We start from the raw sequence: 23,177 nt of genomic DNA on the forward strand, positions 1-23,177 counted from the left end.
GACTTGGAGGCCCAGGCCCAGACCAGCACGGCCCTGGGCAGAGCAGGGTCTCAACTCCCCTTGGACTGTGCGCTAAGACCAGTCCGCCCCCAGGAGTCAGCCGGGCCGGGGAGGTCCAGGGCCCTCCTCACCTGCGTCCCCAGCCAGCCAGCCTTCCAGCACACCCACCGTCAGACTCGGCAAGGACACAGCCCACACAAACACACGCTCAGAAACCAAAAGTACACTATCAAGTTTGAACTGGTGCTACGACTATTTCCCAGCTTTGTCTTCAAGAATTAAAAAAAAAATGGTTTCGTAATTAAATTACTTAAGATTCTATGGTGCTCAGTTTCACAATCGGAGAATCCTACTTTGTTCAGAGGTGGAAGCTGTACTGTTCGAGTTTCTCTTTTCCAGTGATCAGGTCAGCAACTCGGAAACCTGCTTCTCCCAGTCTCCACTCCTGCCTCGGCTTTTCCCACCGCCCTGATGTCTGGAAAGGGGGCTTTGTACAGTCGCGGCGCAGGGGTCGGGGTCTGGGGCCGCCTCGGCCATCTGGGGGTGCCTCACAGGTCCCCGCCGTCGGTGGGTCCCAGGACGCTCAGGCCACAAGTCCAGTCGGTCACCAGGTCTGTGGGGGCCAGGGGTCCTTTAGGGGCGGGGCTCTTGAAGGGCTCCGGGGGGGCGGCGGGGAGCGGCGGCGGCGGCGGCGGCGGGCGGGCCGGGGCCTTGGCGCCCGCCGCGTGGTTGCGCTGGTGCTTGCGGAGGTGGTCCTTGCGGATGAAGCTCTTGCCGCAGACGGCGCAGGCGAAGGGCCGCACGCCCGTGTGCGTGCGGTAGTGGTCGATGAGCTTGGAGCGCTCGGTGAAGCGCTTCTCGCACTCGGTGCAGGGGAAGGGCCGCTCGCCCGTGTGCAGCATGCGGTGCCGGATGAGGTGGGCCGGCCGCGTGAAGCAGCGCCCGCACTCCCCGCAGCGCAGGCCGCTGCTGTCCCGCGCGCCGCCCCCCGCCGGCCCCGGCGCCCCGTCGGGCGGCCCGCAGCTGCGCTGGTGCGCGCTCAGGCTGACCTGCAGCTGGAAGCTCTTCCCGCACGTGGCGCAGGTGAAGGGCCGGCCCCCCGGGGGCGCCGGCGGGTGCTTCTTCAGGCCCGGCTTGTGGCCGAAGCCTTTTGTCCGGCCCGGGTATTTACAGGGGTCGCTGAAGGGTCTCGGGGCCTGGCCGGGGTCCAGCACAGCCTCTGCGTTGTCGGGGGAGGAGTAGGGCAGCCCCTCAGGCCCAGTTCTCGGGTTCAGGCCCACAGGAGGTTTACACCTGAAATTCCAGCCCCACCGGACCCCCCCAAAGAGCCAGTCCCCTGGAGGGGTCTCGTCCTGGGCCACCGCGGGGCTCAGCTCTCCCATGTCCCGCTCAGGCCGGGCGGGCTCTCTCAGCCCCAGCACAGGGTCCTGGCTGGGGAAGGAACTGCCCTGGCTCTCCCAGGCTCCTTCCTGGGCAGGACTAGGGAAAAACCTCGTGGCTTGTCCTGGTCCAAATAGGGTCCCGTGGGCCTCTAGGTCAGTAGGATGTACTGGTGTGGCCACCACCTCCTCTTCTTGGACTTCTGTTTTTATCACAATTTTTACATCTGCTGAGAAAGAAAAGACCAGGTATCATTCTGTCCCCTTGCCTGCTGGGAGCGAGAAGATCTGAGGCCCTCCTTTGCATATCCACAGCTACTTGGCCCTACCACCACCACTCTTGGCCCTAGTCTCCAAGCCTCAAGATCCAGCTCTGCAGAGCATTCCCCCAGGTGGTCATGTGGCTGCCTCAAACCCTGGGTGAGGACATCTGCGTGTTCTAGAACCTTCACCACAGGTAAAGCACCTTTGCAAATGCTTGCTGGGTTCCATTTCACTTTGGCTATTAAGACTAATCATGAATGTATCCTAATGAAGGAGCTCTGACCACCAGTGGCAATGGCCCCACAGGACAAAAGCACAGGGCTGGGGTTCAGGTGGATCTGAGATTGTACCATGATTCCCCCGCAGACCAGCTGTAGACTTCAGGCAGATTTCCTAACCAACAGCTCATCTGTGAATACCCTATTTCATTGCGTTGTACAAGGATTATGCTGGACAACATGTCTCAAAGCACTTAGCATGCTATTTGGCACTCAGCAAGCATTCAATAAATGTAGCCAGCTAGCTAATGGTAAAAATATTAGTGAGATGATAAAAATTTATTTGATTTTATGTAAATAATACTTGAATTTCACATCCTGAAGTTTTATATCAGGGATCTAGGCTTTTAGCACATTTTTTGGGTACTAAAATATGACAGAAATTATTCCTTAAAGTAACAGATAACTGGCCTTCAAAACAAAAGTAAATAGAAAACTAATACATAAATTTGGTAGTTGTCCTCTCGATTCTGGCCTTCAGACACCTGTCTTTGGTAGAGCCGACATCTAAGAAGCGGTTCTGGTTTGGTTTGGTTTTTTCCATGCCAGAGAGGGGCCTGGGCTGCTGAGTCTGAGCAGGAGGGACATCCTCTCAAGGGATCAGCTTCTCAGGACTGACTGGTTAACACCACTGGAGAAGGGAACGGTCAGAAGCATGTACACTCTCAAGAAGACTCTTCAAGCACACGAATTTAGAAGGAGATGAAGGACAGGCTGTACGGCTTCCTAACATCACAGACACCCTAAATGACCGCCGGCTGAAGGGTCAGGGCAGTTCACCAGTGAAAACAAGCCCAGGCTGAGGCAGCTTTCAAGGCAGACACGAGCCTTTCCCTTCCTCTGTCCTCCCCCCCATACCTTCTGTGGAGGCCGCTGTGTTGAGCTTCAGTGTCCCATCTGAGCATGCGGAAGAGGGATGGTGGGGAGGGAGATCTGCCTGCCAGGAAGTGGGTGGGATAGTGGTTGAAAAGTTGGAGTGGATGCCTGCAGTGAAGAGAGATCAGAGCCCGTGGGTTACGGGGGAGAAGGGGGAGGAAAACCCCAGGGGGAGAGGAAGAGCAGGCAAACCCCGAGGCCCACTTGGAACTTCTGCAAGAGCATAAAGACCCCACCTCCTGGAAACCCAGTTTTCTTCTGTCCCCTTCTCTGACGCACCAGGAAGCACAGACCTCCCTGACTTATTTCACACAGCCCCTCTTTAATAGGAAGCAACTGGTGATTTTTTTTTTGTGAAGAAGATCAGCCCTGAGCTAACATATATGCCAATACTCCTCTTTTTTGCTGAGGAAGACTGGCCCTGGGCTAACATCTCTGCCCATCTTCCTCCACTTTATATGGGATGCCACCACAGCATGGCCTGACAAGCAGTGCATCGGTGCGCGCCTGGGATCCAAACCCAGGGCGCCAGCAGCGGAACACGTGCACTTAACCACTACGCCACGGGGCCGGCCCTGCAACTGGTGATTTAAATGCTCAATGCTGGGGCAAGAACAGGAGTGCGGCTGATGAAGGTGAGGCAGAGAAATACCAGGACAAGAGCGTCACGGAACCCAGAGGGGCCTGCAAGATGTCATGCGGTGCAGCCCCTGCCTGAAGGTGGGAAAACTTCTAAACTAGTCAGGCCATATATTTGAGAGCCCACAGCTCCCCACAATGCTTCCAGGAACTCTTTCCCCCACACCCTGCCCTGAGCCCCTGCATTTTGTTCTCTCAGTCTCAGCCACTCACCAGAGGCAGCATCTGTAGAGACATCTCCTGCTCCGGAGTCCAGCTGGCTGAGGCCCCAGGGCTCCTCCCCGATATCTGGCTGCCCGGCTGCCCAGGCCTCTACCCCCAGAGCCTGCTGCTCCTGGAGCTGGAGTTCGCCCTCCTGCTTGATCTGCATTAAGAGGTCAGGGGCAGGAACCGGGGGTCCTGAGCCTAAGAAAGGGAGAGAGCGTGAGCATACAGCATCAGGGCCCCTTACCCTCTGGGTGGACACAGATCCAGCCAAGGAAATGGACATGGGGACCTTACAAGGGTCAAACAGCAAAAGAGCCTAGTGGGAAGGGAGGGCAAGGGCACAGAGGGACTGCAGGGTCTTCTGGGCAAAGAACGGGGTCACGAGGTATTGAGCTCGTGGGTGGTTGGGAAAGCGTGAGGAGCATACCAGCACATTCTCCGGGCCAAACCTGTGGTCCACGGGCAGGACGGATCTGCCCAGGGAGGCCCTGCTCTCGCTCTAAACACAGAAATGCTAGATAAAATCTAACCCCAAACCTCCCCCAAAAACCTTACCCCCACACATGTATTTAAGTGAGTGCAAAAAAAAAGATTCCAGATATAAGAATCAAAGAGAAAATGCAAAGTCAAATCAAGAGTTAGAGCAGGAGCCAAGTGACCCAGGGAGTTGCTGGAACAGGATGAGGCCTTAGGGGCTGGGCCTCGATGTCCAGCTGAGGCTGAGAGTGGAGCTGAGCTGCCTGCATAAGCTGGGAGCCATGAGGCCCTGCCCCGTCTGTGAGATGGGGACTAGGAAACCTCCACCCATCTGAGGGAGCTGGAGGGAAGCTGCCCACTTGTCCAGGGCCATGCGTGGGAAAGCCACCCATAAGAAATTGGAATCCCACGTCCACACTGAATTCATACTACCCACACGGTGCAGAGACCTTGAGCTGAGAAATTCACAGAAAAATTGAGAACCATGGCCACCCAGGAGGCTCCCCAGCAGAGGTAAATGCAAACCTGCCCCACAGGGGCACCCCCACAACACAGGCCACAAGGGGCCCCTACTAAAAAACTACACTTACGAAGCAGAAGAGGAGCCAAACAGCATGAGATCACATCAGAACTCACTCTCAAGAACTACAGAAAAAAGAATAAGCTGAAGGATATGGTAACATGAGCATGTCTAAAATATTCAAAGGAGTAAAGGAAGGAACAGAATCTCTAAGGCAAGAACAGGAAATTATTTTTAAAAAGGCAGATTTGAAAAAGAACTAAATAGACATTCTAGAAATGACAAAAGCAATCACAGAAATGAAAAACTCGATGGATGGCTTAACAACAGACTGAACACAGCTGCAGAGAAAATTAGTGACTTGGAAGATGGATCCAGGGAAATAATTCAGAGTACAGCACTGAGAGATAAAGAAATGAAAAATACGAAAGAGAAGCTGACACATGGAGGACAGAATGAGAAGTCCCAACACATGCTGGGAGAAATCCCAGAAGGAGAGAATTGAGAAATGGGAAAACAGGAATATGTAAAGAAATAATGGCTTAGAATTTTCCAAAATTGAAGGCATTATGAGCCAATAGTTTGAAGGAACACACCAATTCCTAAGTAGGAAATAAAAAAGAATATAAAACTAGACAACACTCATGTGAAATGGAATATAAGCAAAGACAAAGAGAAAATCTTAAAAGGTACCAGAGAGAAAAGAACGACGTTTAGACTGAAAGCAGATTTCTGTCAGCAAGTACGGTATCAGAAGATAATGAATATCTTCAAAACACTGAGGGAAAATATGTCAACTCTTTTTACGAGGCTGTATAATTTTGATTCTACAAACTGGAGGTCAGTATATGAAAAAATTTATAAAATAATCTCATTTATGAACAGATATGCAAAGATTCTAAATGAAAGAATTACAAATCAAACCCAGTAATGTATTTTCAAAAAAGAAAAAGCAATAATACATTATGAGCAAATAGTGTTTATCCTGAGAACTCAAGGATAAGTTACCTCTAGAAAATATAGTAACATAACAAAGTTAACAGATTAATGGAGAAAACAATATAATCATCTCAACAGATATAGAAACAGCATTTAACTCTTCTATTTCTGGCATACGGCTGGCTAGATGTGCAGAGAAACTCCACCCAGTATGGAGTATCTAAAAATGCTGGGTAAAATATGAAAATAAAAAAAAATTTGTGTAAGCATTGATGACGTGGAAATAAAGCAAGGAAAACAAACGGAGGCTGGAAAGTCTAGAAAGCCTAAGTCGACCGTAGTAAATTGCAGGCCCCTCCCTATCCTCAGCTGCCTGGGCTGTAATGGACTGTGCACAGCTGGGGTAGAGGACTGTGACAAGCCTGGGGCTCAAGCAGGTGGGAGGTTGGGTTGGAGACCCCTCCCACACACATATACCTGGGACCCCACAGAGCAGCATTCCCAGTGGACTAAACTCAGAGTGAAAACCCACCTTGTAGAGGGAGACTGCCTCTTCCGGTCTTGGCTCTCGGCTGAGGGGGGAGAACAACCTCGCCTGGGGGCTGACGCCGTAAGCGGTGGCCGAGGCTGTCTGTGCAGGTCTCACACCCCAGTGTGGCCGAAAACCACCTCCAGGCCCAGACTGGTGGCCCCGAGTCTGCACTGGCACCGACGACCAGCAGAGGCAGACACACTGACTCTCAGGAGGACACGGCTCTCCAGCATGAAGGAGCTCACAATTATGAATCACCACCTTAACGAGAAAAGCAGCCACCTCACACGCGGTCAGTAGACGTCATAAACTGCAGGATGTGACCCACAAAGATGCTGGATATGGGAAGTACCATATACAGACTATAAAGTTTAATATAGTTAGAGAAATAAAAAGGGGGAGCAAAGGTATGGTAAATAAGAGACTATCAAAACTGACCAATCAGATTTTGAAAAAGAATAAAATATAACTTTAGAATTGTAAAATAATTGAAATTTAAAAATCCAACCTATAGGTTAAACAACAGAATGGAAACAACTGAATAGAACTAACTAGAACTAGTTAGTGAACTAACTAGAAGACAGATGAGAAGAAATTATTCAGAACTCAGCAAAGAGAAAGAGCTGAAAACATGAAGAGACGTTCAAAGTCACGGAGTATAATACGAAAAAGTTCCAGGATAAAAGAAATGAGAGAATGGGAGCAAGGCAACATTCAAAGAGATAACATGGCAAAATTTCCCAAATTGTTGAAGAATATCAATGATGAAAGCAAGATAAGCAAAAGGAATCCGAAACAGGAACAGATTCAGAGATGCAGAGAACAAACTGGTGGTTGCCACTGGGGTGGGGGTGGGTGAAATCGGTGAAGGGATTATTTTGGATTAAATCAGTGATCATTTCATAATGCATATAAATATCAAATCACTATGATGTATACCTGAAACTAATACAATCCCATTTGTCAATTATACTTCAATTAAAAAAAAAAAAAGAAAAAGAAATCCACACCTAGACATATTGTAGATCACCAAACAGAACTAAAAGGCAGAGCAAAAAGGCACATTACCCAAAAAGGAATAACGGTTAGACTGCCAACTGACTTCCCAACAGCAGCAAATTACCTTACAAGGGCTAAGAGAAAACAACAATGAAACTAGAATGATATCCTTCAAATATAGGCACGGAATAAAGATGTTTTCAGACACATATAAACTCATACACAAACTGAGAGTTCATTATCAACAAACCCACAAAACACAACTTCTAAAAGGATGTATTTTAGAAGGAAAAAATGTCTAAGATCAACTCTAAAGGAATAGAAATAGAACATATAACTTCCAAACTAATTAAAAACAATAATAGTTTGAGGAGGAAAAAATCTAAATGAATAATTTCCAAAGCAGGGGTGGGAAAAAAAGAAATACAAAAAAGGCAGACTAAGGACGAACAACACAATTTAAGATGGGGGATGGGAATGCAAATACACTAGTGATGACAGTCAGTGTAAGGGGCCTGGAGCAGCACTGTCCCACAGAAGTCAGCGTGAGCCACAGAGCTGACTTCAGGTTTTCTAGCAGCTACATTAAAAAAGTAAAAAGAAACAGATGAAATTAATTTTAACAATATATTTTATTTAACCCCATATATTCAAAATGTTCATTTCAACATATAATCAATATAGAAATTAATAAGATAGTTTATATTTTTTCATACATGCATCTTTCTTATACATATTTGTACATAGGTTTTGAAATCTGGGATGTATTTTATCCTTAGGGCACTTTTCAAGTGCTCAATAGCCATGCGTGGCCAGTGGTTACTGTTCTGGACATTTAAAAGGTAAAGATGATCAGACTGAAAACAAACAAGAAACTTAGCTATATGCTATTTTCAAGAGACACAACTAAAGCAGGATGCAAAAGCAGTGTAAAAGAATAAAAGATATAGTAAGCCAGAATTCACAATTTTTTAAAAAAGTTGTAGTTATACTGTATCAGATGAAATCAACTTTAAAGAGAAAAATATTCATAGAAATAAAAAAGGATCACTGTGCAATGGTAAATTGATCAGGAAGATAAAACAATTCTAAAATTTTAATCTAATAACATAGCTTCAAAATAATAAAGCAAAATTGACAGAACTCCAGGAGAAATGAACAAATCTATCTTCTCAATGGGGAATTTCGACATACCTCTTCCTGTAATCGATAAATGTAGGTGACCAAAGGTTACAGGAAATTTGAACACCACAATTAACAACCCTGATCAAATGGACATAAGTAGAATCTAAAGACAAGGAGAACACAAGCTTTTCAAGCCACCCAGAACGTTAGGAAAAATGAACACTTTCTAGGCCATAAAACAAACTTCAGTAAATTTTAAAAGATTAGTATTTTACACACTGATTTTATAACTATAACACCATTAAGTTAGGAATCAATAACAGATATCCCCAAACTCCCCATAAATACTAAAAATAAAAAAAATTATATATTTGTTTTCTAAATAATCCAAGGCTCTAAGGAAAAATCACAATGAAAATGAGAAGATGTTTCAAACCCAATGCTAACAAAAATATTATTTATCAAAATGTGTGGGCTGCATCTACAATGGTACTTACAGGAAATTTTATAGCCTCATGTTTATATTAAAAAAGAGGAGACAGGTCGAAAATTAATGGGTCAAGCAGTCAATGTAAGATGTTAGAAAAGAAAAAACAACAACAACAAAACCCTTTAAAAAGTAGAAGAAAGGAAATTATATGAGAGTGTACATTAATAAAAGAGAAAACAGAATACAGAGAGCCAAAATTTGGTTCTTTGAAGAGAATATTAAACCAATCCATCTCTAGCAAAATTATCAAGAGAAAAGGAGAAAGTACCAACAACCAATATGAAGAATTAAAAGGGCATATTTCTAGATGTAGCAGAGATTTAAAAGATAAAGAGAGGGTCAGCCCTGCTGGCCTAAGTAGTTAAGTTCGGCGCATACCACTTCGGTGGCCTGGGTTCAGTTCCCAGGTGCGGACTTAAACCACTCGTCAGTGGCCATGCTGGCAGCAGCTCACATACAAAAGAGAGGAAGACTGGCAACAGATGCTAGCTCAGGGTGAATCTTCATTAGAAAAAGAGAAAAAAAAAAAAAAAAAAAAGATAAAGAGAATATCATGAATGTTATTCCTAGTAATTTGAAAACTAGGGAAATGGAGAAATTCCCTAGAAAAACTGTAACTTGCCAAAATTGACTAAAGAAGGACTAGAAAACCTGAATATTCTTGTAACTATTAAAGAACTTAAATCACTAGACAAAAATCTCCCCCGCAAAGAAAACTTGAGGCCCAGATGGGCTCACTGGTGTCTCCTACTAAACATTCAAGGAATACATAATTCCAATATAACACCAACTCTCTGAGCAAATAAAAACAGAGAGAATACATCATAGCTTATATCTTTACTATCCAAACCAGACAAAGTTTGCGAAAGGAAATTATAGGCCAGTCTCATGAACAAAGATTCAAAAATCCTAAACAAAATAATTAGTACTAAATCCAGCAATGTATATAAAGGATTGTGACTAAGTTAGGGCTTATTCCAGGATTGCGAGGTTGGTTCAACATTAGAAAATAATATAATTTACCATATTAGCTGGTTAAAGGAGAAAAATCATATAATCATCTCAATAGATACCAAAAAAGCATTCTATAAAAACTCAACAGGGGCTGGCCCAGTGGCACAAGCGGTTAAGTGCGTGCGCTCTGCTGCGGCGGCCCGGGGTTCGCTGGTTCCGATCCCAGGCGCACACCGACGCACCACTTGTCAAGCCATGCTGTGGCGGCGTCCCATATAAAGTGGAGGAAGATGGGAATGGATGTTATCCCAGGGCCAGTCTTCCTCAGCAAAAAGAGGAGGATTGGCAGATGTTAGCTCAGGGCCAATCTTCCTCACAAAAAAAAAAAAAGAAAAAAAAATTCAACAGCTATTCCTATTGGAAACAACTAGTCAACCAAGAATACAGGAAACTTCTTTAACCTGATAAAGGGCACTGATAAACAAAACCTTTAACAAATATGATATTCAATGTGAAAACTTAAAAAGCATTCTCTTTAAAATCATGAACCAATAGGATACTTGTTATCATCACTTCTATTTAAGGATTTTCTGGGAGTTCTCAGCCAGCACAAAATAAGAGAAAAATAAACCATAAAGATTTGAAAAGAAACAAAAAATTCTTCTCACTCATAAAGGATATGATTATCTTTTCAGAAAGTCTGAAAATCATCAGCCAATTATTAGCATTAATGAGAATTTTACCAAGGTTTCTAGATAGAAATACCAATAAATGAAAGACAACTGCAGTTTTATATACTCTTAGGGTTTTAAGAGAGCCCACCAATTACCATTTTTCTTCCTTCCATGGATCTTAACAGAGAAATAAAATAAAAGAGAAAGGCAGGTGAGGATAAACTTTTTATTACTAATAATTGAGGATGCAGCTTTTTTTGTCGGCGTGAGGGGTTCTCAGTACTGACCTGAGGATCAGGAAGTCAGCCCCTGTTAGTGGACACACTAACCCCTGGACCACAGTGAAGGAGCCTGGCCTAGCAGAGCAGCAGAGACTTCCTGTCCCCTGGAGGCAGCCAGCTGCCCAAGGGAAGGATGGGCAGAACTGGGCTTGTCCAACCCTTGGTCCCAGACTGTCTGATGAGGTAGGTCCCTGTGGGACCCCTGGTGGGGTGCCTAACAGGGCAGAGAGAGAGTGGGATGTTACTGAGCCCCTGCTGCATGAGAAAAAGCATGGGGAGAGGGGCATCCCCTGCCCCAAGCCCCCAGCAGACATCAGCAACAAACAGAAAATGCACAGTAAACAAAGGGACCACTGACCATAGCAACTAAAAAATACAAGGAACCTAGGAACATATCTGACAAAAACACGTACAAGACCTTTTTTGGAGAAAATTATAAAACTTCATTGAGACATTACAGATAAGCTAAATGGAGGGACTTATGATATTCAGATAATATGCCTCAGTATATATAGCAATGGGGTCGATTCTCTCCAAAATGATGAATAGAATGAATGCAGTTCCAACCACAATCCCAACCAGATTTTCCATGGAACCTGATAAGGCAACTGGAAAGTTTACCTGAAAGAGCAAAGGAAAAGACCCGAAGTGCTGGGGAGAAAGAACCAGAGTCCAGACCTCCCATCACCACAAAACCCATTCCAGGGAAAGGCAGAACATTCAGGAAAGGATGTGAGATGGTGTATTACGACCTTGAGGGAAGAGAAAATTTCTGAATTGTTTCTGACATAAAAAGGACAAACCATAAAGGTAAAAATTGGAAACCCAAGTATATTAAAATTAAAAGCATCTGTTCTTTAAAATATACCATAAATGGAGAAGATATCAGCGATACACATATCTGACAAAAAGATTGATATTCAGAATATGTGAAGAACTCTTATAAATCAGTAAGTAAAGGGAAAACAGAAGAAAAATGGACAAAAGACATACACAGGCATTTCACAGACGAGGAGTGACAAGTGGCCCATAAACAGAGGATATAATGTTCAATGTCATTAATTAGGAATATGCACATTTTAAACTACAAATTTTAAGTCATTTCACCCCCACCAGATCGGCAGAAATTAAAATGTAAGGTGTTTCCAGGGCTGGTGAGGATGAAGGGCGACAGGAACCCCGGCACTGCTGTGGGGTGCTGACTGGTGCCACCACCTAGAGAACACGGTGACGCTACCCGGAGCAGCCGACCTGCATCTTTCCTGTGACCCAGCAGTTCCACTCTCGGGTCTGCACCTAGAGAAACTTGTACACGTGCACAAGAATGCTCACAACAGCACTGTTCCTAAAAACAAAACAGTTAGAAACATGCCAACAGCCATCAACAGTAGAAGGAACAAAGGCATTGTGTTTTCATAGACTAGAACCTATAAAGTGGTGAAAATCCAGCTACACTACATCCACATGGGTGACTCTCAAAAACATAGTGTCAAACGAAAAAAAGCAAGTTACAGATGACTATATATGGCATGATCTCATTCATAAAAAGTTTAAAAACAAGTAAAACTAAACAATGTTATTTAGGAATATATATGTAGGGAATAAAAATGTAAAGAAAAGCAAAGATTGAGCACGTGTGTTTCTGAATTTTCTGTTTATCTGTAAGAGGAACGGAGGGGTATGGGATCAGGGAGGGACAGTGGGGTCTTGTAAGGGTCTGGTTGTGATCTGTTTCTTATGCTGGGGTGTTGGGAATATGGGTGTTTACTGTCATTTTCTAAACTTTACATGAATTTTGTTCTGTATGTATTTTATGTTATATATAACACACACTGACAATGTTTTAAAAGAAACAAAACACAATATTTAAAAAAGGAAAAAAACAACATTTGACACAATATAACGCTTGTTCACAATAAAAGCTTTAGCCAGAAGTGGAAGGAAACTTCTTTAAACTAAGAGTGTCTTCAAAAGTCTACAGCAAAAATCATCCTTAATGCTGAAACTCTAGAAGCATCCCAGAGACAAGGATGCCAGCTATCACTGCTACTATTCAACAATGTCCTAGCCATACTGCTGAACAAGAAAACAAAGTTATAAAACTTAAAAAGAAGAGAGAACTTTTATGTTATCTGTGGAGGGTACAGTTGTCTACATAAAAAATCCAAGAGAATGTAAATTGACAAGTCATAAGAAGTAATAATGAGAGTTGAACAAAATTTCTCTTTTACCGAACAAAAGTCAACAGCATACCAGTATGCCTATAATAACTATTTAAAACATGTAATTGATTTAAAAATCCTATTCACAACAGAAATAACAACTATCAGGAGAAAACTCTAAAACCTCATTCAAGCACATGCAGAAGCGTCTTCCCATGGATAGAGGCTCCATGTTGTAATGAAGGTAATTTCTCCAGAAATGAAATTATAAAGCAAATGCAACTCCAATCAAAATCCAACAGGATTTTCTAAGAACTTGACATAAAGATTCTGAAATTCATATAGAAGAACAAAAGTCCAGGAACAGCCAAGAAAGTTCTGATGAGCAAGCAGGGAAGGCTTAGTCTACCAGATATCAAGGCTTACTATGAAGCTAAAACAGTGAGTGCTGGCACAGAAACAGAGAGCAAAGAAATAGAACAAAGGACCCAGGAGCTGCTCACATACATATGGAAACCTGGTTCGTGACTGAATTGGCAATACAAATCATTGGAGAAAAGACAGAATATTAGCAAACTTTGTTGGAAAATCAGACATCCTTGTGGGGGAAAAAATTATATTCTCCCTTGCAATCTACACAAATATTAATTCTAGATGGATCAAAGACTTAAATGTAAAAAGTCAAACTTTAAAAGTTTTATAAGAAAATATAGGAGAATGTCTTTCTGACTTGGAGGGAGGTAGGGAAGGATAAATTAAGACAGAAAAAGCACAGATCATAAAGAAAAAGACTGATATGTTTGACTCTACCAAAAATTTAAACTTTTATGCAAGAACTACAAAGTTAAAAGACCTGCCACAGACTGGGAGAAGATGTTTGTAATGCAAATAACAGACAGAGGGTTAGTATCTAGAACCTACATTCAGAAGTCCTGAATCAATAAGAAAATGAAAAACAACAGCAGAAAAACAGAAAAGACATTTCATCAGAGAAGAAACCAAATAAACATATGCAAAGGGTGCTCAACTTCACTAACAGGGAAAAGCAAATTAAAACAAAATCCAATTTCACCTCCATCAGCTTGGCAAAAATCTAATTCTGAAAAGCGGGCAAAGATGTAAGAAAGCAGGTACTTCCTCACTGCTGGGGGACTAGGATAAGCCAGTGTGACCATGGGAGCGCAGCGTGGCCGTGGCAGAGGTGCAGACAAGCATGCCCGAGATGCAGGGATTCCTCCCCGGGTCTCTTCCCTAGGGAAACCTCAGCAGCATATGGACACAAAGAGACACGTTTAAGAATGTTCACTGCAGTACCACTTGTGATAGCAAAAAATCAGAGGTAGCTTAGGTGCAACTTAGTGGAGGAATGGATAACAAATTGTAATATAGTCGCTTTTGGAATACAGTCGTGCATTGCTTAATGACGGGATACGTTCTGAGAAATGTGTCATAAGGCGATTTTCTTGTTTCGTGAACATCATCGAGTACTTACACAAACCTAGATATTATAGCCTACTACACACCTAGGCTCTATGGTACTAATGTTATGGGACCACCGTTGTATATGCAGTCTGTTTTTATGTGGCACATGACTGTATTAAGCATCTGTTAAAATGAATGAACTTGATCTATATGCATTAACAGAGATAAATCTAAAATACAGAATATTGAGTGATAAATATAATGATGTTTTTGTAATTTTTCAAAACACACAAAACCATATTATATGTTATTTATGGCTACCTGTGTACGTAACAGAAGTTTTAAAATGTGGGTGGAAAGGGTAAATATCAACTTCAGGAAAACTGGTTACACAGGGAGGAATGAGACTGGGAGATCTAAAAAGGAATTTAAATTCTATCAGAAATAATTATTTCATACACACACATATTTTAAATAACAAAGCATACATTCAACAAATATGTATTGAATTCCTTCTCTGTGCTAGGCAGTATTCTAGGTGCCCAGAATGATTATATGAACAAAATAGATGAAAGTTCTTGCCTCCTTGAAATTTACATTCTAATGGGGGGGGGGGCGACCAGATATACAAAAATCTACAACTATGAACTATATATAATAATCTATAAATGTAAGATATACATAATAGATGATATCTGCTATGGAGCAAACCAAAGCAGGAAAGGAAGACTGGAAATCCTGGGTGGGAGAGGGGCTGCAATTTTAAATAAGGTGCGTAAGGAAAGTCCTCTTTAAGCAGAGACCTGAGGAGGTACTGGATGGAGCCGGGAAAACATTCCCGGCGGAGGGCACTGCAGGTGCAAAGGCCCGGAGACTGGACCAGCCTGGAGTGCTGGGGGAACAGCAAGGAGGATGGTGTAGGTCAGAAAGAGCGACAGGAAACAGCAAAGGCAAGGCGGCCAGTGAGGCAGGAGGAAAACCCGGAGAGTGGGGTGTCCTGTCAGTCACAGAAGTGAACCCAGGAAGAGAGAGTGATGGAGGGTGGCAAATGTCACCAACAGGTCACATGACACTGCACACCCACAGCACCACAGAGGTCCCTGGTGGCCCTGACAGGGGTGTTGGTGGAAGGGGTGAGAGAGAGTGGAAGAGAGGGCTGGAGACAGCGGGCATGGAGGACCTTCCCAGGGAGTGTGCCACGAGGAGAGCAGAGAAGTGGGGCAGCGGCTGTAGGGTGCAGGCCCGAGAGGAGTGTTTCCAGAAGAGGGCATGATGGCAGGGTAGACGCTGGTGGACGCCGGGGAGAGCCGCTGGGCCCCGTCCTGGAGAAGGCGGCCCGGGATGGGATCTAGTGCCAAGTGGAGGCCGGCCTTTGACCGGAGGGTGGACAGTTTATCGCAGTCACAGGAGCAAACAGAGAACAGGGCACGGATGCAGGCAGGTGGGCAGGTGGGGTGGTGAGGGCTGAGCGTTGTTTCAGTTTTTTTCAATATAAAAACCATTCTAAGCTCGTGGGCGGCAAAAACAGACAGTGGGCAATTTGACCTGGGGGCCAGTTTGCCAGCCTCTGGGATACTAAGTGAGTGGACTGAGGGGACGCCACGTGACTGCGGGGCAGCACTGAATGCCCACCTGAATCTCAGGTGAGACCAGCAGAGGCCACAAGCAGCCGCTTGGGAGCAGGCGCAGAGCAGGCAGACAGATTTAACCAGGACATGGCTCTGCCAGGTGAACACAGTGAACTAAGAGGGCGAGGGGATGGAGGACGTGTGCAATGGAGGGGTGATGATGATGGACCCAGAACCCAGGCTGGCAGAGGGAGATGAGGCTGAGCTGGCAGCGAAAAGGCAGCAGGTCAGGGGCTGGCAGGTGCCAAAGGACTGGAGAGCTCCCGGAGTTGGGGCACGAGGAAGAGTGAGCCGCAAGGGCAGGAGGAGGGCAGGGAGCAGCATGCTGAAATCCAGATGACGGAAAGGGTGCCTTACCGTCCTCAACAGTCAGGCAATGAGCACGAGGTGGGCGGTGGAGAGGGAGAGGAGGGGGGTGCAAAGGGCCATCCTGATGGATACTGCCATCGCCAAGAACGACGGCAGGGGCAGACATGTGAGAGTGAGGGGAGGCCCCGAGGTCTGCAGAAGGTGGTAAAAAGATGGTTTGATTCAAAGATGGGGATTTCTAGGGAGGAGGGGGGACTGGCACAGAGGCAATACCCAGGAGCCAGGATGCTGGCACCCTCCAGGCCCGGGACAAGAGGGCCTTGGAAGGGGAGGATTGCAGGGGACGCAGTGCCCCAGGAAGAACCAGGTCTCCCCTGGGCAAGAACAGGCAGGGATGCTCAGGGAAGAGTCTGAGGATTTGGTGGTCCTGCAGAGGACTGAGTTCCACAAGGCACAGCGGGAGAATTCAGGAGTTGAAGAGAAGTGGAAGAGGGCGTCTGACAACGTGCTGCTCCAAGCCCAGAGGGGGTGAGGGGTGAGCTGGGGGCTGGGCTTCTTGGACTGAGGTGGACAGGGATGAAGGCCAGCCAGGCTCAAGGCAGAGAGTGAAGTCTGTGAGTGTCAGAGGGCAGGGCGAGGTGGGGGTCTCACCAGCAGCCACCATATTTCTGAGCCCCCATTCGCGCTCATGAATGATGGTATGGAAGCCTCCACACAGATGTTATAAATATAAAATAAGCCCCTTGTGACCCTCTCACCTGGGCTAAGAAGCTGGAAGCCCCCGTGTCATAACCCTCTGTTCCATCCAGAGACACTTGGCTCCTAGTCATTTTCTGTCCTCTAGCTTCCTGCACTGTCCTTGGCACCTAGCGGATTCTCAAAACACGTGTTGAACTAAACTGGTGAGTGCTTTCCTGAATGCTGACAGTGTGGTCGGTCCTGTACATGGTCTGCCCTTGGTAAAGCAAAACCTAATTTCGAGGAAGCACCAAACATGGAAGATGCATCTCATTATCTACAAATTAAACACAAGACTTCCTAGTAACACAGGTGTCCGGACGAAAGGGAAATCCCAGGCAGTGGGGACAGATAGGGGGGTGGTGGTGGTGGAAAGCAGGTTGAGCCTGCAGAGGCGGGTCTCCCTGTCACACGGCAGCCTGTCATTTACCCTGCAGCCCAGCAAGGTCCTCGCTTTAGTCATTTGGCTCTTCCCAAGCGGCCACCTGTCCTTCCCTTAACTGTCGAAGGTGCTGACGGGCTCCAGGAAAATCTGAAACAGTGGTATCGGGTATCCAGATTCTCCTTAAATAAATCTACGGTTCTACTCCTACTGAAACCTGCAGCTAACCCACGGGTCAACGTTCTGTGACTACTCGTGGATTTAAATGCAATTTGGTTCTTGGATGGAGGCAAGGAGGACTCTTCCTAAAGCTATGAATGAATAAAGGTTTGACTTTAATATACTCCTACCTTCCCTATCAGGGTCCTCTTTCACTTCTCCCAATTCTGTGCCACTGGCTCTGTCTCTTTCCTAAAAGACTAGGTTTGCTGCCTGTTTCCACACTGGGAAGTAATGCCAGAGTGTTAGCTGAACAGGCCATAGGTCATAACTCAACTACAAAACACTTCAACATTCAAGTCTGACGCTTCTCCTGGGCTCTCCCTGGACAGGTCCCGCCCTCCCTGGCTCTTCCCTGCTTCTGCCTCATTGCCTGGTGTCTCTGCCCTCTCCCAGCCCCTCACCTGGACTCGGGTCCACAGGAACATCTGGAACCTTGGGGCCAGTGCGACGCCAGCTACATGGCTCCTTCCCTTGTTCAGTCTGGGACAGCACCTCGGGCTTGGAGATGGCGTAATCTGAGGGAAGGTGGAAAGGTTAGCTTTTGCCACGTTCCATTCAGAGCCGAGGACAGACAGCCTGGGAAACCAAAAATGACCTAGAAACTACATTCCTTGATTGGTATAGAGCAGTGGTTCTCAACCGTAAGCAATCTGCCTCCCAGTGGACTTCTGGCAAAGTCTGGAGACATTTTTGCTTGTCATGACTGGGGGCCGGGGGAGAGGTGCTATTGGCCCCCTCCTGGGTGGAGGCCATGGATGCTGCTAAACATCCTACAATGTACAGGACAGCCCCCAAACAAAGAATCATCTGGCCCAAAGTGTCAACAGTGCTGAGGTTAAGAAACTCTGGTACAGGGTCTCCACACTAAGAAGCAGTACATTTCTGCAAACGAAACTATAACATCACACCTGCGCCCGCTCCCATCCTCACCAAGTATGCCTTATTGCCTTCAGACCTGGGGTCCCACAGAAACCACCGCAAAGGAAATGAGCCCAGCCCTTCTCGTGGGACCAAATGAAGGGAACTGCAGCAGCCCCAGGGTCTGGGGGAGCAGAACTTCGAGGCATGGAGACAGCGCTGGCTATCAGAAGCACGGTCTGCCCACATTCTCCACTGACCCAGGGGAGCGTCATGGTCAAGGGCACACACCTCAGCAAGAAAAAGCTACAAGAAAGTCTTTCTCAAATGGGAGTCGATCATATCCTGGATCCAAGAGCAGGAGGAGCCTTCTCTACACCAAGTCTCAGCAGGACAGAAAGGGCCATGCTCCCTGCCTGACTAGCAGAGGGGCCACCCCCCTCCGTCTGGCAACCCACGAACTTCACCAGGTGGAAGGGAGCTTTCCACTCAGTCAGTGCTCATCTTTAGTGAGAGGAGGGGATAACTCTGCATGGTCAGAGTTCCCAGTGATTTACACATCCCTGCGATGAAATCCACCAGCACGGAGAGAGGTCTGAGGACTCCCCACACCACACTGAACAGAGGGGGACCAGGCCTTACCCAGGGAGACCAGTGTCTCGTAGTTGCCCCTCATCACGTGCTTGTAGAGCTCCTTCTGCCACTCGTCCAGCCTGCCCCACTCCTGTTCAGAGAAACACACGGCCATGTCATCAGGAGTCACAGACACCTGGAACCACAGCGTCACGCATGCTCACCCACACATGCATGGCCTCTCGGGCTGTCCTACCCCAGGTGCCCCAGGGATACCTTGGGGGCCTCCCCCTTGCTGCCGGGGGGCAGCCGCAGGATCCAGAAGTTCCTGTTTCTCAGCAGGTTCTCCATGTTCTCCAGCCGCCTCTGCAGCAGCCCGTACTCCTGCAGCAGGGTCCCCAGCACGGCCCACTTGCCCTCCAGCTGGTTCCCGAACTCCAAGGCGGTCTTCTCACAGTCGGCCAGCTTCTTCTCAGCCATCCCAGTTCGACCTTCTAGAGAAAGCAAGCGGGCAGCTTGCGATTCGATCTTCCTCTCCATGGCCTGTATCGTAGCTGCCATTGTCCACGGAGAAATCTTTCAGAAACAGAGAGAGAAGACCAGCATCATTCATTCCATCCACCGTGTCCTTGGGCCCATCTCCCCTAGACGTGCGGGAGCTGGGCTGGGGCGGGGAGCGCAGATGAGGAAAGTGGGGATATCTTGTGTCACATGCAGATCTCAGCCCAGTGATCAGCTCCTCTGGGTCTCTTAGACATCGCCTCCGTCTGGGTGGATGTCTCCCCTCTAGGCCTCTGCAGCACACCGTGCAGACTCCAAGCATGGCACTGACCGCCCTACACAGTAACCCCCCACAGCCTTGACCAGCTCTCCGAAGGCAGCACTGCGTCTTTTCACAGCACAGTGCAGGGCCCATGGTAGGCACTCGGTGCAATTCTGCTAAACAAACAGTGACTGAGCACTGCTGGGGCGTTTTAGTGGAGAAACAGTAAACTGCAGATTGACTAGAGCCCAGCCGGCACCTCCCATCATAATCGCACAGGAACTGTCTACTGATGATGACCTAGCAAAAAAAACAGCTGGTTCACTGAAACGGCACAAACAAGAGCGTTGCTCAATTTCTTTTTTTTTTTTTTAAAGCATCTCGTGTCTCTTTTTGATAAACATAAAAACTTAATGGGTAATTCCTCTCCCTCAGGACAATCTGATTTGTCCCCTCTCCAACTGCCTACGCCCAAACTAAAAACCACCATTACTGCAAATCCCCACCAACCAAGAGACTTTTTGATACAACACTAGTCCCCTGAGCCCCCCGAGATTCTGAATTTTTCTCTCACTGTTCCCACCCCTCCCAAGGGGAGAAGTAGGTCTCAGACATCTTTGTAGCTGCCCCGGATCAGTGACACACCTTGCAGACTGGTGAGGAAGGTAAGACATGTGCCATAGGGCAAGGCTTTTAAATGTGTGACAACCATCATAAAGACACGGAGCTTCCCCACGCCGTGACTTCCCTGTCGCCGCAAAGTTCACACAGTAGCTTGTATTGGGGCAGCTGGGGACACTGAGGAAAGGGCACTTTCTGCTTTGGGTGGGGGCTGGACCCACTTCACCCACAGCTGAAGGGTGGACCCAGGGGTCCAAGAGGAGGTCTTGCCATTTGTGCCTTCTTCTGGCAGTGCCTGAGGATTGATGGTTCCTTACAACATGCTAGAAATTATTCCTAAACAAAAGGTTGGCGACTTATTTGCAAAATAGAGAAGTGACTAGTAGGAACCAGTGTGGATTCATTTAGAGAAAGCCACAGAGAACCAGAACATGAGTGGACACGTCAGAAAATAGCGCCAGAAGGAGAGTTTGAGCAGAGGCCAAAAAAAACTGTCAAGGATGGAGCATCAGCAATTCTGTGATTGTTTGGAGGGAGGCTGGACCAGATGACCTCTGACCTGAAGAAGCAAGGGCTTAGCTGGGTTTCAGAGGATGGGGAGGAGCTGGATGGGCAGAGACCCGTTTGAGGGCACAAGTGGATGGGGGGGACTCTTGCTCTCCAGAGGTAGGTGGTCCTGCCCCAAGGCTGCAGGGACTGCACTGGGCGGGCACCTTGGGTGGCTCAGCACTGGGTGTGTGAGGTTGCCCTCCACAACAGCCACCGTTCCTTCCCTTTCCCTCTCTCCTCCTCTCTGATCAATCCCTGCTATACGACCCCAGCCTCCATGGGTTTGCTCCAGAGGTGTCCTTGCACTTCATGCCCAGCTCCCCCTCCAACTGCAGCCGGCTGTGTTGACTACAGTCTTTGCGTTGCAGGACAAGGGCATCTGCATAAACTCCTCCCTTATAAACAAGGCATGTGCAGTTTTCTTACCATTTTAACAGGGCAGGGAGTCCCACGTGAGGCCTTCACACCAGTTGGTGGGAGGTGACAACTGTTTCTGCTCCAGCCCAGCTCCTTACTAGATGCTGGGTAGACAATATGGGGCTGTCCTCAGACCCCAGCCAGGAAAGCGGGAACTCTAACGGGAGCTGATGGCGAGAGAACTCCAAATCCTTCAAGGGCTCCCCACCCTTAGGATGAAGTCCAGGCACTGAAACCCCTTCCAGGTCTCCCTGCAGCCTCCTCTCTCACTGGCCCCTACCAAAACCATCTTTTCCAGGCGTACAACTCCTTTCCTACCCTTGAACATGCCCCACACTGCCTGTCTCTCTGTGCCCAAGCCGTCCTCCCTACCTGAAAAGCTCCACGGGTCCAGCTCAGCCTGAAGAAATCCTAGCCTTCCCTAAAAGCGCAGCTCAAACCACAGGAGCACGGGGCAGGAAGGGCGCGCGGCAGCGCAGGCCGGCCCCTTCCCTCCCTGCCCCGCACTCCACAGCCTGTTTCCTCCTCCAGGCAAGAAGCCCTCACCTCTTTCTGTTTTGCGTTATTATTTCCAGGGTACCTGTCTGCTCCCCTCAACACAATGTGCCCTGAACACAGCGCGCCTCTCTCTTCACAGACTCTCTAGCTCTGCGATCCGGGCAAGTGAACTTCTCTAGGCCTCAGGCTTTCTTTTGTACGACAGAGAAGGAGTACCTACCCCACAGGTTTGTTGTGAGGACAAAATAATGCCTAACGGGGCCGGCGCCGTGCCCGCTTCTACGAACGGGAGCAGCTGAGCGAGCTGGGCACCCCGGGTACTCGGTGTCGGCGGAATCGAAGCCGCTCAGGACACCTCCCAGGTGCCAGCAGGCCGCTGGGGGGAGCTGGGGGGTAGGGGACGCAGGGCAGAGCGGTGGGCAGAGAAAGGAGCCGCGGGGTGGGGGGCGCGGGGACTAAGGGGCCGGCGGATGGGGCGGGGGCAGGAAGCCGCGGAGGGCTGCAGGAACTCGGCGTGGGGCGGCCTCCGGCGCGGGGACGGCCGGTTCCGCCCCGCTCAGGCTCGGCCCGGAACGGGGGGCCGGGCCGGCGGGCGGGCGCCGTAGGCCCCGGCGGACCCCGCGCCCCGCTCGCCGGAGCCCCAGGCCCGGCGGCCCGGCCCGGCCCCGGAGCCCCTCCTCAGGGCCTGCGGCGCCGTGCGCTGGCCCCGGGCCCGAGTCCGCGCGTCCGTGCGCGGGCCGCCTTACCGGAGCCGCGGCCGCCTCGGCCATGGCCCTGCGCTGTCCGGCCCGGCCGGAGGAAGTCGCCGCCGCCGCCGCCGCCGCACGGCCCCACGCAGGCCGGCCCCCGGCCTCTCCGCAGGCGCGCCCGCCCGGCCCTGCCTTCCCCGCCCGCGGCGCCGCGCTCCTCGCTGGCCGGCCCGCGCCGCTCCGCCCGCAGACGCGCCGCCGCCGTCAGCGCCCGGCCGGTCCACACTGCATCCTGGGAGCCGGCGCAGGCCCGTGAGGCTTCCTGGAGGCAGCGCGGCCGCACAGCCCCACCTGCAGCCCGGAGAGGCGAACGGCAGGCGCCGCGCCCGCCCCGCCCCGCCCCGCCGCCGGACCCACCGGCCCACCGGCCCACCTGCTCACCTTCTCAAGACCCCCTGACCCCTACCCCCCGACCCCCGACCCCCTGATCCCCCGGCCCACCTGCTCACCTGCTCAAGACCCCCTGACCGCGAACCCCCGACCCCCCGGGACACCTGTCCACCTGACCCCGACCCCCAGACCCCCTGACCCCTGGCCCACCTGATCCCCCGACCCCCCGAACCGTGGCCCACCTAACCCCAACACCCCGACCCACCTGACCGCGACCCCCTGACCCCCGATCCCCCGACCCCCGACCCAACAGCCCACCGGC

General features: G+C 48.7%; 1 protein-coding gene across 4 annotated transcripts; it reads right to left on the reverse strand.

Moving 5' to 3' along the window:
• Window positions 1-229: 229 nt before the first annotated feature.
• On the reverse strand, window positions 230-22,746 carry ZNF746 (zinc finger protein 746). 4 transcript variants are annotated; one of them, XM_058532436.1, is made up of 7 exons: window positions 22,523-22,746; window positions 19,205-19,504; window positions 18,998-19,079; window positions 17,899-18,012; window positions 3,650-3,841; window positions 2,780-2,905; window positions 230-1,609 (listed from the first exon to the last, which is right to left on the reverse strand). In XM_058532436.1, the coding sequence occupies exons 1-7, from the start codon at window positions 22,544-22,546 to the stop codon at window positions 549-551; spliced, it is 1,899 nt and encodes a 632-aa protein (XP_058388419.1). In that variant the 5' UTR covers window positions 22,547-22,746; the 3' UTR covers window positions 230-548. The 4 variants fall into 4 exon arrangements, with proteins under 4 accessions (XP_058388419.1, XP_058388428.1, XP_058388446.1 ...); XM_058532445.1 differs by having other exon boundaries at window positions 230-1,606; window positions 22,523-22,745; XM_058532463.1 differs by lacking the exon at window positions 22,523-22,746 and adding an exon at window positions 21,997-22,428.
• Between the last annotated feature and the right edge of the window lie 431 nt (window positions 22,747-23,177).

This window comes from Diceros bicornis, chromosome 3 (assembly GCF_020826845.1).
Source record: "Diceros bicornis minor isolate mBicDic1 chromosome 3, mDicBic1.mat.cur, whole genome shotgun sequence".
In the NCBI taxonomy this organism is placed as follows: domain Eukaryota; kingdom Metazoa; phylum Chordata; class Mammalia; order Perissodactyla; family Rhinocerotidae; genus Diceros; species Diceros bicornis.